This window comes from Piliocolobus tephrosceles, chromosome 10 (assembly GCF_002776525.5).
Source record: "Piliocolobus tephrosceles isolate RC106 chromosome 10, ASM277652v3, whole genome shotgun sequence".
NCBI lineage: Eukaryota > Metazoa > Chordata > Mammalia > Primates > Cercopithecidae > Piliocolobus > Piliocolobus tephrosceles.
Window position 1 is genome coordinate 10,747,541 of NC_045443.1, and position 19,581 is coordinate 10,767,121.

At 41.9% G+C, this 19,581-nt stretch overlaps 1 protein-coding gene across 1 annotated transcript; it reads left to right on the plus strand.

Annotated features, from left to right (window-relative positions):
* The first annotated feature begins 613 nt into the window (after positions 1-613).
* On the plus strand, positions 614-17,965 carry MFAP5 (microfibril associated protein 5). The gene is made up of 8 exons (XM_023192412.2): positions 614-871; positions 1,392-1,451; positions 2,612-2,647; positions 7,922-7,966; positions 8,312-8,344; positions 13,349-13,436; positions 14,394-14,467; positions 15,766-17,965. Exons 2-8 carry the CDS (start codon positions 1,394-1,396, stop codon positions 15,876-15,878), a joined length of 447 nt encoding a protein of 148 aa, XP_023048180.1. The 5' UTR covers positions 614-871; positions 1,392-1,393; the 3' UTR covers positions 15,879-17,965.
* The last annotated feature ends 1,616 nt before the right edge of the window (positions 17,966-19,581 follow it).

The window sequence follows — 19,581 nt, forward strand, 5'->3', positions numbered from 1 at the left end:
AAAGCCAAAAGACAAAGTAAGGCTGGCACCCCTTTCACAGAGCTTCTCTACATTTGAAAATGATTTGGAGAGTTCTGAAAATTTCCTCAACTTTTTATAACCCCAAGATAGCCAGCCTTCCTCTTGGACAAAACTCATATGGCATCTGTGCTTGCTTGGTTGTGAGAATACATAGGATATCCCCAGGAGAAAAAACGAAGAAGAGTCTAAACGTGTAGGTCAAGAAAGAGGCAAAAGAAAGTGAGAAAGTGGGATGAAGGAATGATTCAAATATGAAAGATATGGAGGCTGAGGGAGGAGAATCGCTTGAACTCAGGAGGCAAAGGTTGCAGTGAGCCAAGATTGAATCATTGCACTCCTGCCTGGGTGACAGGAGCAAAACTCTGTCTGAAAAAAAAAAAAAAAAAAAAAAGAAGCCAGGGAGAGAGAGAAACAGTATCTATAATGTGCATTAAAACACACCAAGGAGAAGATGGAACTTTTCGGTAAGAAGGAACCCAAGGAAAAAAGGAGAGCGGGGACCAGAAAATAGGCTGCTGGAAGAAAGGCAATACATGAGCTGGTGCCAACTCTTCCAGGGAGCAGCAAGAGCTCTCATCAGTGTGGTCATAACATTTGGAATGAGGGTGTGAGCAACTGCCAATTCCCATCTCCCTTCTCATTCCAGCCTCATTGTAACAGTCATTCTACGCCTAGCCTGGCTTTCTTGCTCTCCCTCATCTCATTGTTTCAGAGGAGGCCAAATCTGAAGTCCTTTCCAGGGAGTGGCTCTGTTCATCTTATTCTCCAGCCAAAGTAGGAACAGCATAAGAAGAGAGAGACATATTCAGCAGCCAAAGGACTCGGTGGAAAGAGCAGAACACCATAGACAGTGAGTTGTTTGATTACCTAAAACCCTAAAGAGACAGAGGGAATGTGGGTATGTCTGTGTGTGTGTGAAAGGGCTGGAGAGGGGCAACGGGGAGCGTCACTGAACTTAGACTTGAGCAGACCTCCCAAATAACCATGGAATTCCAATGAAGGAGATGCCAAGATGAGCAGATGATATGAAAAAGACATGCATATGAGAAAGGAAGATTCCACATCAGGGATGAAAGAGGCCACAGGGTAGAGCCAAGTATGGACAATGCAAAATGTAAAATTTCCTCCGACTTGGTGGAAGAGAATAATACAAGCAAGAATAATGGTACGTGACCAAAGAATAGATTTGAGGGAGAAATGAATGTTGGGTGAAAGGCAAGAAAAGAGAGAAAGGTTTGAGTCATAAGGGAAAATGGAGAAAGTTCTGGGAAGACAAAGAGACAGGGACCTCGGAGGCATCTTTCCCTGGCACTGAAATGCTGATGTGCCTCTGAGCATCACATTCTCTGCTATGCCCGCCACCCCTATAGATATGTCGCTCTTGGGACCCAAGGTGCTGCTGTTTCTTGCTGCATTCATCATCCCCTCTGGTGAGTCCTTTATTCTTTGCTCCCTAAACCCTCAGCTCCTCAGCTATACATGTGTGTGGCAGGAGATGGGATGGAATGAGGTTGAAGAGGAATAGCAGTAGAGATGCTTGATATTGAGCTCTGGAATTCCTATGAGAAGAAAAGAACAGATTTTGTGTTAAGGAAAAAAGGTCAGGAATGTGACTAGACTTCAGACTAGGAGAAAGCCTCCCGAGAATTACGAAACTAAGGTGCAACGAAGATACACAAAAATGCACACTAACCACCCAAAAAGGGTTGAATAAACAAATTGCAAAGCAAAAAAGAAGCTGATATACAAATGCATACACAAACACAGAGGGACTACCTAGAAAGAAACTGGACCTGGGCTGGGCATGGTGGGCTCACACCTATACTCCTAGCACTCTGGGAGACTGAGTGGGGAGGATCACTGAGACCAGCCTGGGCAACATAGTGAGACGAGTTAACCTCGTCTCCATTTAAAAAAAAAAAAAAAAGAAACTGGACCAAATTTAAATCTTGAAGAAGAACAGTGAGAATACATACACTATTGCCATCATACACGCGGGTATATTCACAGGCATGTGAAAAATATGTGCCACACTGACACACAAGAAAAAAGTGATCTTCACAGATTTCCCAGAATCTGGCTAGAAGATTGACCACAGAAAGTGAATTTTAGGCTGTAAAGATGTCCTACTCTATTTTTTTTTCTCCCTCTTCTGATACAGATTGAGAAAAATAATTCTTCTGTCTTGTTCACTAGCATAGCTAGAGGGGAAGCCGTGGGGCTAGAAGAGCAGGAAACACTAGAAGGGCTGCCAGGTCTATCAGTGGAGCTGGACTGCATTCCTGGCCAGGAATGAGGGTAAGCGGGCAGCAGGGCTTTGTTCTCAGGAATTTTTTTTTTTTTTTTTTTTTTTTTTTTGACCAAACAAATGCACAGCAGTGAAGGAACTTATCTTTCTGAAGTGTTTCTATTCCTATTGGTTTTGTTCATAGCACTAATGGTCTCAGTAATTTTATATTGAGCTATACAGGAATAAGTCACAGAGATAAAGTATAATCATTTCTCCATGATTTTCTGATTTGTCTCATAAAAGGGTTATGAGGTATAGAGCTGCAGTCACTCACATCTCTTTTCTCTTCCTTTGCTATAGACTGGATACCCCTGGGGGTCAATAGTCAACGAGGAGGTAGGTGAACCCTTGGATGGGGGCTCTGTTGGAATTCTTATCAGAAAAATTTAGATGAACAGAGTTAAAAAAATCCTTCCTGCTTATCTATCGCTGCCAAAAAAAAAAAAACACTTTCCTACAACAGAGAGATGCATTGCCAAAGGGTGAGAAATAGGATCAGCTTCACCAGTTTCCACAATCCTGTGATCCCATTCATAAAAGTTTCTTGTGTGTGTGTGTTTAAACCACTGAAACACCTTCCCAAGACTTCCTCTATGCCCATTTCTGTTTCCACTCTTCTCTACACATTTCCTATCTTACTCAGAAAATGCTCACTAGTCCTTACAAAAAGCATTCCTTAATCCATGTGACTGTGGAAAAATGAAAGACCGGGTAAGAAGTCATCTTATACCCATAATCCCAGCACTTTGGGAGGCTGAGGCAGGAGGATCGCTTGAGCCCAGGAGTTTGAGACCAACCAGGGCAACATAGGGAGACCTCATCTCTAGGGGGAAAAAAAAAAAAATTAGCCTGGCATGGTGGTGCATGCCTGTGGTTCTAGCTACTTAGGAGGCTGAGGCATGAGAATTGCTTGAACCCAGGAGGCTGAGGTTGCAGTGAGCCATGATCATGCCATTGCACTCCAGCCTGGGAAACAGAGTGGGATTGACTCAAAAAAAAAAAAAAAAATAGAAAAAAGAAGTCATGTCAGTACTAAGTGAAATTGTGGCATAACTGGGCAAACCCCAAAAGGTATTTTTTGGTTTTTCTGCTTTTTAGGTATTTTTTGCTCACACCATTCTCTGTAGCAAAAATCCCAAAAGTTGTGACTCCTAAATGACTACTTTCTTCAACTTCATGAAGAAAACTCCATTCTGCCTCAAGGCATTCAACATAATCATAATTTATCTCTTTATTTCTCCCATCCCAAGAGAGTCAGAGGACAGAGCGCTCTAGTATGCAACCTATTAAAGGGCTCATGAAATCAATTTAGTGAGTCACAACTGGTATTAGTTTTTTAAATGAATTAAGATAGACCAAAACAAATATACCAGGATGGATTGCATGTGTTTTACAAGAGTAAAGTATTATTTCATACAAATTTAATAAAATTTCTCTTAGTTTTCCATATGTATGTACCAGGGTACTGTATAATATATTTTTCTTGCAGTGGGTCCTGGTACAGAAGACAAAAATACAAACTTTTTTTATCTGTTATTGGTAAAAATATCTGAATCCCAGAGTTTCTGAATCTAGATCTGAATCTAGGAAAAAAGGGCAGGAATGTGACTAGACTTCAGACTAGGGGAAAGGCCTCCGGAGATTTCAGCACCAGCAAAACTGAAAATCGGAATTCATTTTTCTGGGCTGATTAGGAACCAGGTCTGTGTTATGACTTTAGATGGTTTTCTTGCAGACATATCATAAGGTACGATGAATTGTCTTGCCTGTCATACCAAGCACTTTGGGAGGCTGAGGTGGGAGGATCACTTGAGGCCATGAGTTTGAGATCAGCCTGGGCCACACAGTGAGACCCTTCCTTTTTGTTTTTTTGAAACGGAGTTTCACTCTTGTTGCCCAGGCTGTAGTGCAATTGCGCAATCTCAGCCCACTGCAACCTCCACCTCCCACATACAAGTGATTCTCCTGTCTCAGCCTCCCAAGTAGCTGGGATTACAGGCATGCACCACCACGCCTAGCTAATTTTTTGCATTTAGTAGAGACAGGGTTTCACCATGTTGGTCAGGCTGGTCACGAACTCCTGACCTCAGGTGATCTGCCCGCCTCGGCCCCCCAAAGTGCTGGGATTACAGGTGTGAGCCACTGCTTACAGCCTGAGACCCTGTCTCTTAAAAAAAAAAAAAAAAAAAGCCACATGTGGTGGTTTGTTCTAGCTCCTCAGAAGGCTGAGGTGGAAGGATCACTTAAGCCTGGCAGTTTGAGGCTGCAAATGAGCTATTATGGCACCGCTGTACTGCAGCCTGGGCAACAGAGTGAGAGTTTCTCTCAAAAAAAGAAAAGGAAAAGAAAATATGTTCATTTTTTTTTTTTCAGAGAGAACTTCATGAATACTAGATAAAGCATTTATATGGTGATAGCTCTTGAAACAGTTGGTTAAACTGAGGTATACGCAGAAAAACCGTACTCTGCCCTGAAATCCCAGAGACAGCTGGGATACATTCTCAAGCCCTCTGTTCTCCCATTGCTTTGCTCCTGTTTCTGTGAGTGGCTGGACTGGAATGTAGCTAGGCCTCTGGAGAAAGGGAACCAGGAAGGATTGGGCTACACCCAGGAGAGACTCCACTCCTCTCCTACAGTCTCTGGAATGATTTAGGTTAGCGGTTTTTCAAATATTCTGTGGGATTGGAACAGACTTGGATTCCTTTTATTAAAGATTGTTCTTCCAATCAATGACCTCCAGCTAAAAAAAAGAGTGTTCTGAAAGAAGAAATACTATAATGAGTGTGAAAGGTTAAGAGGCTTTTTTGTCAAGGCCGATGATTTTTTTTTTTTTTTTTTTGAAGGAGAGTTTCCCTCTGTTCTGGGCTGGAGTGCAGTGGCAAGATCTTAGCTCACTGCAACCTCCGCCTCCTGGGTTCAATTCATTCTCCTGCCTCAGTCTCCTTAGTAATTTGGACTACAGGCATGCACCACCCATGCCGGGTTAATTTTTGTATTTTTAGTAGAGATGGGGTTTCTCCATGTTGGCCAGGCTGGTCTTGAACTCCTGACCTCAAGTGATTCACATGCCTTGGTCTCCCAAAATGCTGGGATTACAGGCATAAACCATGAAGCCTAGCCAAACCTGATGAATTTCTATCTGTAATTTAGAAAAAAGGATGAGGTGGGCAAGGGGAACTCCCATGAAATGCTTTATTTGTATTTCACCTTTTAAACAATCATCCATAACTCTGACATGCTTTATAAAAATATTTGTTCCCATCAGATTTACATCTGACGTTTATTAGTAGAATCCGAAGTTAAAAAAAGAAGTCAGGCCGGGCATGGTGGCTCATGCCTGTAATCCCAGCACTTTGGGAGGCCAAGGTGGTTGGATCACCTGTGGCCAGGAACTCAAGACCAGCCTGGCCAACATGTTGAAAACCCGTCTGTACTAAAAATACAAAAACTAGTTGGGAATGGTGGCGCATGCCTGTAGTCCCAGCTACTCAGGAGGCCGAGGCAGGAGAATCACTTGAACCTGGGAGGCGGAGGTTGCAGTGAGCCGAGATCATGCCACCACTGCCCTCCAGCCTGGGTGATAGGGCAACAGACTCTATCTCAAAAAAAAAAAAAAAAAAAAAAGTCAAAGTAAACTATGTGAATTTGCTGACCCCTAGTGGGTAGAATGGATTATGAATATAAGCTATTTACATCGAAGGGTAATTGCTGACGCAATGCTTGCTTAATATTTATTTATTTTTTAATTATTTTTTTGAGATGGGGTTTCTCTCATATCACCCAGGCTGGAGTGCAATGGTACGATCTCGGCTCACTGCAACCTCTGCCTCCCGGGTTCAAGCGATTCTCCTGCTTCAGCCTCCAGAGTAGCTGGGATTACAGGCGTGCACCACCAAGCCAGGCTAATTTTTGTATTTTTAGTAGATCACCATGTCGGCCAGGTTAATTTTGAATTCCTGACCTCAGGTGATCTGCCTGCCTGGGCCTCCCAGTGTGCTAGGATTACAGGTGTGAGCCACTGCACCGGGCCTGTTTGCTAAATATTTAAATGTTGTTTGCTAAGAGAGTAAATTTCAGGTGCTGATATTATACACATACAAAAAAAGGAAACTAATGAGGATATGGATATGTTAATTTGCTTGACTGTAGTAACCATTTCACTTTATACACATCTATCAAAATGTCACGGTGGATACTATAAACACATACAATAAAATTTATATGTAAATTAAAAAATAAAAGTAAATGTTAATGCTGTTTTGTTATTTTGCTTTTTAAAGTAGAGACCACTGGTTTTAGGAAGTGCTATTATTTACAGTTTCAGAAACAGTTTTCTCAGTTTATCCTAATATAATAGATTCCACCTTAAGACCTGGACCATTTTTATTTCTTTTCCTCTGCCTTTACTTTCCGATAATCAAATGCAAACCATTTGGTACTTATATTGACATTTTTCCCTCCCCATTTTCACCTCACTTCTCAATGAGCATCGGAAAACCATCAACATGGATGGGTGCGGTGACTTACACCTGTAATTCCAGCACTTTGGGAGGCCAAGGCGGGTGGATCACAAGGTCAGGAGTTTGAGAGCAGCCTGGCCAACATGGTGAAACCCCGTCTCTACTAAAAATACAAAAAGGCCGGGCGCGGTGGCTCAAGCCTGTAATCCCAGCACTTTGGGAGGCCGAGACGGGCGGATCACGAGGTCAGGAGATCGAGACCATCCTGGCTAACACGGTGAAACCCCGTCTCTACTAAAAAATACAAAAAACTAGCCGGGCGAGGTGGCGGGCGCCTGTAGTCCCAGCTAGCGGGAGGCTGAGGCAGGAGAATGGCCTGAACCCGGGAGGTGGAGCTTGCAGTGAGCTGAGATCCGGCCACTGCACTCCAGCCTGAGCAACAGAGCGCGACTCCGTCTCAAAAAAATAAAAAATAAAAAAAATAAAAATACAAAAATTAGCTGGGCGTGGTGGCAGGCACCTGTAATCCCAGCTACTCAGGAGACTGAGGCAGAGAATTGCTTGAACCTGGGAGGCAGAGGTTGCAGGGAGCCGAGATCACGCGCCACTGCACTCCAGCCTGGGCGACAGAGTGAGACTCTGTCTCAAAAAATATATATATATATACACACACACACACACATATATATGTATATGTATATATTAGCCAGGCATGGTGCTGTGTGCCTGTAATCCCAGCTACTTGGGAAGTTGAGGTACGAAAATTGCTTGAACCTGGGAGGCGGAGGTTGCAGTGAGCTGAGACTGGCCACTGCACTTCAGCCTGGGTGACAGAGCGAGATTCTTAAAAAAAAGAAAAAAAATCAATACTACCTTTTATAAACACTCATAAGCATATCAGCAAATTTATACCCAATTATATCAGAATTATGAATGTCAAAATCACAATGCCTTTGGTATAGCCGATTTCATTTTAAGTAAGTATTGAAAAGAGGTCATCAATCATTTGTCATTGTAAGCAATCAAGGAAAAACATTTGTGGGATACTCAACTCTGCTGGGCACTATGCTTCACAATTAAAGTTATTGGAAGTGGAAGGCTGGCAGGGAGACAGAGAATCTCAGAAATTGTTTTCTAATTTTCTTTTCAGATGATGTGACTCAAACGACTCCAGAAACATTCACAGAAGATCCTAGTAAGCTATGCCTTCTTTGTTTGTCTGTTTATGTGCTGTTTTATTAGGGATAGATAGATTGAAGGTCATGCCTACATATAGAAAAATAAAGACTTCAAAAGGGTTGGTGGGTGCTCTGAGCTCATGCAGAGCTCTGTTGCCACCTTAAATGCCAGCATCTCTGTACACACGCCCAATCTTATTCTCTCTTCCATTTCTTTCTGTGATAGTCCCTCAACTGCCCGAGTCCACATGCTTTCTCTTTAGCCTTTCTTTCCTCCTTTGAGATCATCATCCCTTTATCCTGCTTTCCTTAGCTACTTTTCCTGACTGCATTTTTTCATTCCTTATTATGTGTCTTTGCAGATCTGGTGAATGATCCTGCTACAGATGAAACAGGTAAGTTTTACCATAGTTTTTAAAAAAAGTGGCATAGTACTTATTATTAATTTTATTAATATTAATAATATCAATTATATATAATATATAATTAATTAATAATATTATTAATAAAATTAATATTAATATTTATTCCAGCCTTGAATTCATTCTGTGCTTTTATCTTTGCTTTTGTTTTTTGTTGTTGTTTGTTTTTGAGAGGGAGTCTCACTCTGTTGCCCAGGTTGGAATGCAGTGGCACAATTTCAGCTCATGGCCACCGCCACTTCCTGGGTTCAAGGGTTCAAGTGATTCTCCTGCCTTGGCCTCCTGAGTAGCTGGGATTCCAGGCACCTGCCACCACGGCTGACTAATTTTTGTATTTTTAGTAGAGAAGGGATTTCACCATGTTGGCCCAGCTGGTCTTGAACTCCTGGCCTCGGCCTCCCAAAGCGCTGGGATTACAAGCGGGAGCCACTACGTCTGGCCTGCTTTTATCTTTGGATACTGAGGTTGTGAGAGTGTTGTTCAGTGACAGTGCTGTTTTTTTGTTTTTTTTTTTTGAGACAGAGTTTAGCTCTGTAGCCCAGGCTGGAGTGCAGCAGCACAACCTCAGCTCACAGCAACCTCCGTCTCCTGTGTTCAAGTGATTCTCCTGCCTCAGCCTCCTGAGTAGCTGGGATTACAGGCGCCTGCCATCACGCTAATTTTTATATTTTTAGTAGGGAAGGGGTTTCGCTATATTCACCAGGCTGGTCTTGAACTCCTGACCCCAAGTGATCCACCTGCCTCAGCCTCCCAAAATTCTGAGATTACAGGTGTAAGCCACTGCAAGCCACCCAGGACTAATATTCTTTAAACAAATTATAATTATTTCCATTAATTCTATTCCCTTATACATAAAACACAAAGCCAGACATAGTCTTCCTCTTGCCACAGTATCTCCATTCTCCCCTTTTACTCTGCCTTGTGTTTGCAATTTGAAGCCCTCCTCATACCTGCTGTTTTGTGCCTTTTCAGTTTTGGCTGATATTGCACCTTCCACAGATGACTTGGGTGAGTTCAGATCCGGGACCCCTGAGCCATCAGGGCCATTCTAGGCTTTCCCCAGAGCCCATTCTGGATGGTGTGCAGCTGCTGAAGGATCCTAAATAGACAGGATGACAGTTTATGGAGCACATATTTCCAGTAGTTCAATTCAAATTAATGACATTGTTGAACACCTAACAAACAGGAACTGTGCTAATCTTTCTCTCAAAATTTCAAGACTTGATGAGTAAAGGCAAGACAAAAGTATAAACACGTTTTGGAAGATAAAGGGTAGAAGAAGCAATGCTTCGACTGAAATGTTTTTTTTTTTTTTTTTGAAACGCCGTCTTGCCCTTGTCGCCCAGGCTGCAGTGCAATGGCATGATCTCGGCTCACTGCAACCTCCGCCTCCTGGGTTCAAGCGATTCTCCTGCCTCAGCCACCCTAGTAGCTGGAATTATAGGCACCCACCACCATGCCTGGCTAATTTTTTGTAGTTTTAGTAGAGATAGGGTTTCGCCATGTTGGCCAGCAGGTCTTGAATTTCTGACCTCAGGTGATCCTCCTGCCTCAGCCTCCCAAAGTGCTGGGATTACAGGCGGCTAGATTATTTTTTAACAAGACACAGAAAGAGTTCTTGACTAGTTTCAGTGCTGGGGGTGAGAAAAGGCTTTTTCTGGAGGGCACATTTGACTGAGCTGCTTCCTGAAAGACAAGTAGAAGTGAACTAAGTTCACAGAAGAGGGAAGAGCTTTTAGATAAGGAAAACAATACAAATCAAAAGGTATAGGGTCGACACGAAAACCAACCAGAGAGACGTTCATTTAAGGTAAGATTATAGTTAGATTTGTGCATTGGAAGGATCACACCCCACCTCCAAACCCCCTACTGTATTCCCAGGGCAGTGTGGAAAACTGATTTGACTGTGATCTATCGTCTGGAACTGGGAAAACCAGTAGGGCCACTGTTGCAGTGTTCCCAAAAGAAGATGCTGGCCTGAATCAAGGTAGAGATAGTGAGAATTAAATGATGTGAGCTATAAGGGAGAGGGGATTGTTGAGATGACATCCAGTTTTCTTTTTCTTTTTTTTTCTTGCTCTGTCATCCAGGCTAGAGTGCGGTGGTGCGATCTCGGTTCATTGCAACCTTCACCTCCCGGGTTCAAGGAATTCTCCTGCCTCAGCCTCCCTAGTAGCTGGGATTACAGGTGCCCACAACCACACCTGGCTAATTTTTTTGATATTTTTAGTGGAGATGGGGTTTCACCATGTTGGCCAGGCTGGTCTCGAACTCCTGACCTCAGATGATCCACCCACCTTCGCCTCCCAAAGTGCTGGGATTACAGGCATGAGCCACCACGCTCAGCCATGACATCCAGTTTTCTAGATGTGGCTGTTGGGTGGATAGTGGTCTCATTCACTGAAGAACAACTAGAATTAGTGAAGGGAAAGATAATTAAGTCAGTTTGAGATACATTGAATGTGAAAGATCTTTGAAATATTCAAGAACTCTTCCATAAAAAGGCAGTTGGATTTATAGGTCTGGAGCTTAGGGCAGAGATGAGATTGGAAATGTAGGCTTGGAAATTATCAGCATATAGACCTGCCTTGAAACCATGGGATAGATGAGATCTCATAACACAGGTCCTAGTATTCTATTTGCAACACTTCCAGTGACATTTTCCCTGGTAACTCCCCTGACTAGTCTATTCGTCTAACCCCTTGACTTATTCTTCATTCTGTGAATAAGGCCCGTGTTAAATTTGCCCCTAGTTTAGGATGACCCTCATTATTCTTTTTTTATTTTTATTTTATTATTTTTTTTTGAGATGGACTCTCCCTCTGCCACCTAGGCTGGAGTGCAATGGTACGAACTTGGCTCACTGCAGCCTCTGCCTCCCAGGTTCAAGTGATTCTCCTGCCTCAGCCTTCTGAGTAGCTGGGATTATAGGTGCACATCACCACACCTGACTAATTTTTGTATTTTTAGTAGAGAGGGGGTTTCACCATGTTGGCCAGGCTGGTCTCGAACTCCTGACCTCAAATAATCTATCTGCCTCAGCCTCCCAAAGTGCTGGGATTATAGGTGTGAGCCATTGTGCCCAGCCGACCCTCATTATTCTTTACCCAACAACTTTTATCAAAATAATTTATGATGATGTGCCTAATCTACAGAAAATAAATTTTCCCTTATAAGGAAGAGCTTGTACAGGATGATAATCTTTTCTCTACTTAGCTCTAGGAAGAAGCTCCTCTGGGCATATAACTCTTTGCCTTGTGTTCCTACTCAATTTGCTTCTTGTCAACAATACAGAGATATTCACAATACAATGACTTTCTCAACTCTTTAGGAAGGAAAGGAGAAAGGAAAAAAACTCCATCCTACCTCCTAATCTCTTCAATTTTGTGGAGCAAATCAGCTCAATAAAGGTTTCCTTTTAGAAGTTGCTAAGAGTTATTAATTCATTTGCTCCCTATTTATGGGCACTCCAAGCAGGTCCTAAGTGAGTCAGCGTGGCGGTTACAGAGGTAGTAACTTGTAGAATTGGTAGTAATGGAATTAAATTTCTACCTTTCAGCCTCCCTTGGTGAAAAAAATACCACTGCAGGTATGATTGTTGCTTGCATGTCTTCTTTCTTCCTGTGGATTCTTTACCTCCTTGTTCTTTGGAGGTTACTTGGTACATCTTCTAGTTTACTTCCAATTATTTCTCAAAGAGTATTAGTGTTCTTCACTCCCTTACTCCTTTTTTAAAAAAATGAGCGCCTGTCATAAAAGTCATGGGGAAAGAATTGAACGAATGTTACATGGTCCCCAAATGGCCCTCTCCCTAAAGTACCTTGCACTTTACATGGTGGTGGTTAGTGGATTAGGAAGTGGCATCAATTTAACTTCAAGGACTCCATATTACCATAGAGGTCATGGTTAAAATTGTGTTTCCTAATGTACTGATAATTCTGATATATAGCTAGGGTTGAAACCTACTGAAACAGAGAAATAGCAACCTGCCTAAGTAATCTTATATTTTCAGAATGGGATTATCAGTATTTCTATTTTATTTTATTTTACTTTATTTTGTTTTGTTTTGTTTTATTCTATATCTTCTGAGATGGAGTCTTACTCTGTCACCCAGGCTGGAGTCCAGTGGCATGATCTTGGCTCACTGCAACCTCCGCCTCCCAGGTTCAAGCGATTCTTCTCCCACCTCGGCCTCCCAAGTAGCTGAGATTACAGGCGCCCGCCACGACTCCTGGCTAATTTTTGTATTTTTAGTAGAGACGGGGTTTTACCATGTTGGCGAGGCTGGTCTCGAACTCCTGACCTCAGGTGATCTGCCTGCCTCGTCTGGTCCCCCCAAAGTGCTGGAATTACAGGCGTGAGCCACCACACCCAGCCTATTTTATATTGTATAATGGATAATCCTAGAAAGACTTTTTTTCCCTAGAAGTGCTTTCAGAGATTATTTTATCTTTTTTTTTTTTTTTTAACCGAGTCTTGCTCTGTCGCCCAGGCTGGAGTGCAGTGGCGAGATCTTGGCTCACTGCAAGCCCCGCCTCCCGGGTTCATGCCATTCTCCTGCCTCAGCCTCCCGAGTAGCTGGGACTACAGGCGCCCGCCACCACACCTGGCTAATTTTTTGTATTTTTAGTAGAGATGGGGTTTCACTGTGTTAGCCAGGATGGTCTCGATCTCCTGACCTTGTGATCCACCCGCCTTGACCTCCCAAAGTGCTGGGATTACAGGCGTGAGCCACCGCGCCCGGCCTATTTTATCCACTTCTAGTTCCAAGTAGGGAAGCACCGAAACTTCATTTAGTCAATTCCCTCTTGCTGTGTTTTTGGTGAGCAGGAAGGATGTAGCCCAATTTATGATGATTCTCTGCAGAGATTACTCTGGTTTTTTTTCCTACTCTATCTATTCTTCCCAATTCCTTTAATACTTTGTTTATGCTACTTTTATTTGGACATCCTTATTTTTTGTGTTGGGCTTCTTCAGAGTGCTGGGATGAGAAATTTACTTGCACAAGGCTCTACTCTGTGCATCGGCCGGTTAAACAATGCATTCATCAGTTATGCTTCACCAGGTAAGGGATCCCAGAATGCCCAAAAAGCATCTTCCATGGTAGTGTTTTTGTATTGGTAACTATTTAATGAGTACCCGCTATGGAATTGCAAACTTTGATGGGGGTCCAAGTTTTTAGCATGACCCTCCTAGCTATTTCTGAATGTACCAACTAGAACCTGAAGTCTGGGCTGAGGTATACAAAGAACAGGCAGAGTAATAGAACTCAGAAGGGAAATGAAGGTGAGGGCTGGAAGAAGAAGGGTCATGAGGGAAACACTGGCATACTCAATTTATTACCTGATAGAAGGAGGTGGAAGAAAATGGCCCAGCTCTAAGGTAGAAAATAGTGGGGAGTAATATTAAGCCTGACCCTAGGTAGAGTGTGCAAAGTGTCACAAAGAAGAAGAATTAAAACAATGGCCTTTGCAACAACTTGGATGGAACTGGAGGCCATTATTCTAAATGAAGTAACTAAACAATGAAAAACCAAATAAGTAACTAAACAATGAAAAACCAAATGTTATATGTTCTCACTTATAAGTAGGAGCTAAGCTGTGAGGAGGCAAAAGCATAAGAATGATATAATGGACTTCAGGGCCTCAGGGGAAAGCGTGGGAGAGGAATGAGGGATAAAGGCTACATACATATTGGGTAGAGTGTACACTGCTTGGGTGATGGGTGCACCAAAATCTCAGAAATCACCACTAAAGAACTTATCCATGTAACCAAAAACCACCTGTACACCAAAAATTATTGAAATAAAATTTAAAAAATAGAAGAGTAATTAATACCATTCCCTCCCCTATTTTCCAGTGGGGGGCAAAATCTGAAATACTTAAGGAAATCCAGTTGGGGAAGAGCAGATAGGGAAAGTGGGGAATACGAGAGTCGAGGAGACATCCCAGACCCAGGTTAGTTCTCCTCTCAAGGCTTTCTTCCATCTCCTTCCTTGCCTATGACATTGGGACGTCTGCAGTTTACGACGTATGTACATCGTCAACAAGGAGATCTGCTCTCGTCTTGTCTGTAAGGAACACGAAGCTATGAAAGGTAAGATGATGTCTGGATGTTTAATGGAGAGAAGCAGTTATGAGAGGGATAAATAGGGACATGATATTACTATATCCAAAGTCTGGTATTGGGGGAGGGCTTTAGGCTACCCCCTTAGATTCCATCAGTTCCTGCTGGAAGTGATCTCAAATAAACAATCTATGCAAAGCAGTATGCTTGATATACAAACACAACCCTAAGAAAAGTACCCCTAGATCCCTTTTCTACTAGACTGTAACCCCACAGTGTCTCCTATTTAGAGAGCTTTCTGACACTCTGGCTATTTTAAAGAGCATTCACTGGGGTTCTAGGGAAAATTTCAAGTCAGCCATTACAGATAATAGACTCTGCTAGTCCGCAGCCACGTTCATAACTAAAAATAAAACATACACACACACGTGCACTAATTTGGAGACAGTAAGGTTTGGATAGGACCTATAAATAAAAAATAGATGGGACATTTAGAAATCAGCTACATTATAAATAGTTCACCAATTCCAGGAACAATGTAAATTTCCTACTGTAACACTTCAGGTAGAAGAAAGTAGAAAGATATTATAGGACCAATTACAAGGGCCCAAAATGTGTGGTTATAGACCATACATGGTGGGAACAAAGATACTCTCACCTTCCCCATGGCCAGCCCCGAATGATGGCTGTGGTTGGTGAAAACACCGCAGACAAAGCCATTTCTGACTCAGCAGCGTGCTTTGTGCTGAGTTCCTGAGTAAGAGCTGTAGTTAACTTCGCAGAAGGAAACTTGCTGTGTGCCCCCATCGGCTCTGTGCAAGCCACCTGCAAGGGAAGCACCTTGAGAGTGAGGATGAGTATTTGGGACTCTAGGCACTTTCAAGTATCTCAGGGGACTTACTAAAGTTAGCTGTTTGCCCATAGTAAGCACGTAAATGTATACTGAATGATTGGACCTCATTTTTCTATTTAATAGGTCCATGATTAGAAGAATTGGCAGCTGGATATATAAAGGAAACTAACATTTACTGGTCACCTGTGCTAGGTACTTTGCATACATGATTTCATTTTAATACTCAGAAATATACTGTTGAGGTAGGTATTTTAATTCTCATTTTACAGAAAGGGATAGTGAGGTTTATAAAATTAAGAAACTTTCTAGGAAGTGGCAAATAACTAGAGTAAGTGGCAGAGCTGGTTAAAACCCAGATCTTTTTCTCTCCAACCTTTTCGCTACACCACACTGCAAAGTCTTCTCTATCCGTTAAAACAAGAGTCTTTGTTATCTTCCTGCATTCTCTTCTCATGATTTTCTGCTTCTCTTCTAGATGAACTTTGCCGTCAGATGGCTGGTCTGCCCCCTAGGAGACTCCGTCGCTCCAATTACTTCCGACTTCCTCCCTGTGAAAATGTGGATTTGCAGAGACCCAATGGTCTGTGATCATCGAAAAAGAGGAAAGAAGAAAAAATATGTGGGTGAGAGGAAGGAGGATCTCCTTCTTCTCCAACCATTGACAGCTAACCCTTAGACAGTATTTCTTAAACCAATCCTTTTGCAATGTCCAGCTTTTACCCTCACTGTCTAATTTTTCACCCAAACTGATAACATTTATCTCATTTTTTAGCACTTAAAATACAAAGTCTATATGATTGCATAATTTTGCTGCTTCTCAATATCATAGACACAGTGAATAGATGATGACTATATGGCTTATCTACAAACATTCTATGTACAATTTCAAGGGAGACTAAACTTTAGGCTAGTAATCTTTACTATTGAATCTGATATAGATCTTAGGGTTGTTGAAGAAGCTATCCTTGTCTATTTGGGCTAACCATAGAACTTCATTTATTTTCCTCACAAGAGTTTCCTAGACCAACTCCCCATCATTCACATGTTCCTCTTTACTCTAACTATTTTGCTGGCTTGCCCGAAAATTTGCCTGCCAAGTCTTCCTTATAAGATACATCATGGTAACTTTTGTAGTCCTGTAAGATTCTGCAACACAGTCAAGAATTATACAGTTCTACTAGCAATACATAAGGACCCAAAAAGTCTTCTGCTAAGCTCAGAGGCTGGGGCTAAAGCATGAGGACTATGCCAGGTATAGAACTTGAACTCATAATTCTCTATCCAATTTTTCATGCAGTTGTCCAGTCGGGAAGTAAGGTTGGAAAGTAAGTCTCATTTACTGATTCATTTATGGGTAGACTGGGGTTAACCCACCACCACAAAGCAAATTAGACAGCTTAATGTGAAACCATACCATTGGCTGGCATTTCCTTGAGTTGCTACTTCGTTCATCCTCCCAACTCACCAGTGCACGGTAGAAGTATTGTGCACATAGCTTTTGGAATATCCTGACTGGGGCCTAGGAAGGGCATTCAGACTTGAATTTTCATAGGCAGACAGAAAGTTTGCCTAATAGGTAATATGAAAGAGTGAAAGAAACACAATATTCAGACAACCCACATTCTTATCCTGGCTCTAGCAGTAACCGTGTAGCCTTGGATAAGTCATTTTCCTTCATTAGGTCCTGGTTTAATTTCCTCATCTTTAAAATGAGAAGGTTAGATTTATCTTAGTTCTGCTGGGCACAGTGGCTCATGCCTGTAATCCCAGCATTTTGGGAAGCTGAGGCGGGTGGATCACTTGAGGTCAGGAATTTGAGACCAGCCTGGCCAACATGATGAAACCCCGTCTCTACTAAAAATACAAAAATTAGCTAAGCATGGTGGCACGTGCCTATAATCCCAGCTACTCGGGAGGCTGAGGCAGGAGAATCAATTGAACCTGGGAGGTGGAGGTTGTAGTGAGCCAAGATGGCTCCATTGCACTCCAGCCTGGGTGACAAGAGCAAAAGTCCATCTTAAGAAATATATATGTATTATATATTTTCTTAGTTCTAAGATTTCCTTTAATTCTATGATTCTCTGGATTTAAATGCTTTATTCATATTTCTTGAAGCTTAGATAAAGTCTAATTTACAGCAACCATATCTGTTTTATCCTGGTGAGGATAGCAGTCCATAATGGAATAGAACAAAATCCCGTTATAACAAATGACAAATTATATATCATGAATCCTTCTGTCTGAATAACTCAATAACTTTCTATAAAAGCCAATGGAATTCAAATAGGAGCTAGGAGACAAGTTACATAAGACAGTGGAGGTTGTATTCCTTTTATATTGCTGAGAAAACTAGTTAAATGATCAGATTCTTGCTGTTAAGAAACAATTTAGTTTAATGGGATCTGTACAACTGATTAAAAAGAAATACTATGAAAAGCCCTAAAGCATATAATCTCTATTCCTTATAGTCTCTAGGATTAAATGTACTCATTTAGACAGACATATTAAATGCATATTTTAGCCACTTTAGAGAAGCCTCATAGCACAGAGTTTCCAAGATTCATTTTAAGAATATCTTCATGAACTTGACCCTCCCACTCCACATTGCAACGTTTCCATCAGACAGCATTTCAATTCCAGTATTATGTATATTGCAAATTGAACATTTTAAAATATTTTTTTCCAATTTATTTCTCAAAATAAAATGTCTTTTGTTCTGGTTCTTTTTCTCTTTTATGTTTACAAAAAAGGCCTGAATTTATGAACTTTTATTCCACTTTTAAAAATGTGTATCAGCCAGGCGTGGTGGCTCACACCTGTAATCCCAGCACTTTGGGAGGCTGAGGTGGGCGGATCACCTGAGGTCAGGAGTTCTAGACCAGCCTGGCTAACATGGTGAAACCCCGTCTCTACTAAAAATACAAAAATTAGCCAGGCATGGTGGCGGGTGCCTGTAATCCCAGTTACTTGGGACACTGAGGCAGGAGAATTGCTTGAACCTGGGAGGCGGAGGTTGCAGTGAGCTGAGATTATGCCACTGTACTCCAGTCTGGGTGACAGAGCAAGACTGTCTCAAAAAAAAAAAAAAAAATATATATATATATAAATATAAATATATATATATAATACAAATATATATATAAATATATATTAAAATATATAAATATATATATAGCGCGCAATATTGCTCACATGTCTCTCTTCTGCTATCCTCTATTCTTTCCTTCACTCCATAACTTTACCATCAGTTCCCCAACACTCCAAATGTATTTATACTCCTCCAAATGTGGCCCCCTTTTTCTTTTCTGTCCCCTGCAAGTCTGACAGTCTTGCTCGGTGAAGTTTCATGCTGTACTCACTTCTCTTCTACATGATCAAATTCCTGTATGTTGCCATTTCTCATTGTTCTTATGTTCTCTACACTTTTAAACTCTTCTTACTATGTAAAACAAATTTGTAACCTGCTTTCCATGCTTTCTTTCCACATCCTTATAAAGTCTTATTTCCCCCTCTGACTTTCCCCTGAGAAAGGTCCCAGATCAAATTTCAGGTGGTTGTTTTCGGTCCCAGCTACTTCCCTCCCTCCCCTCCCCACTGACGGAAATTCCATCATCTTCCTTAGTTGTTGTTGTTGTTTACCCCTATCCCATCTCAGGTCCCTGATAATCTTGTTTCCAAGAATTAGGAAACCTTTCACTCGCTGTGTTTTTTTTTTTTTTAAAAAGATTCAGGGTCGGGCGCGGTAGCTCACGCCTGTAATCCCAGCACTTTGGGAGGCCGAGGCATTAAGGAGTACCTGCCTTAGGGGTGGTTCTGTGAATTAACAAGAGTATGTGTTCAAAGGTTTAGTAAGACTATTAAGTATGTAATAAGACTATAGGTTTTTTTTTTTTCCTACTTAAGCTGATTGGTTTCTCTTCAACTGTTCTTGAGTAGGTTGGCTTTTCCATTCTTTCCCTTGTAACAAAAGTGGATCACCTGAGGTCAGGAGTTCGAGACCAGCCTGGCCAACATGATAAAACCCTGTCTCTAAGAAAGATACAAAAAAATTACCCAGGCATGGTGGCAGGTGCCTGTAATCCCAGCTACTTGGGAGGCTGAGGCAAGAGAATCGCTTGAACCAGGGAGTTGGAGGTTGCAGTGAGCCAAAATCGTGGTACTGCACTTCAGCCTGGGCAACAACAGTGAATCTCCGTCTCAAAGAATAAAAGAAGATTCGGAAGAAAGTTTTTCCTCATTAAGGTGTTAATATGTTTTTTTCCTGGTGAGCCCAGACAACCTTGCTAAGCAA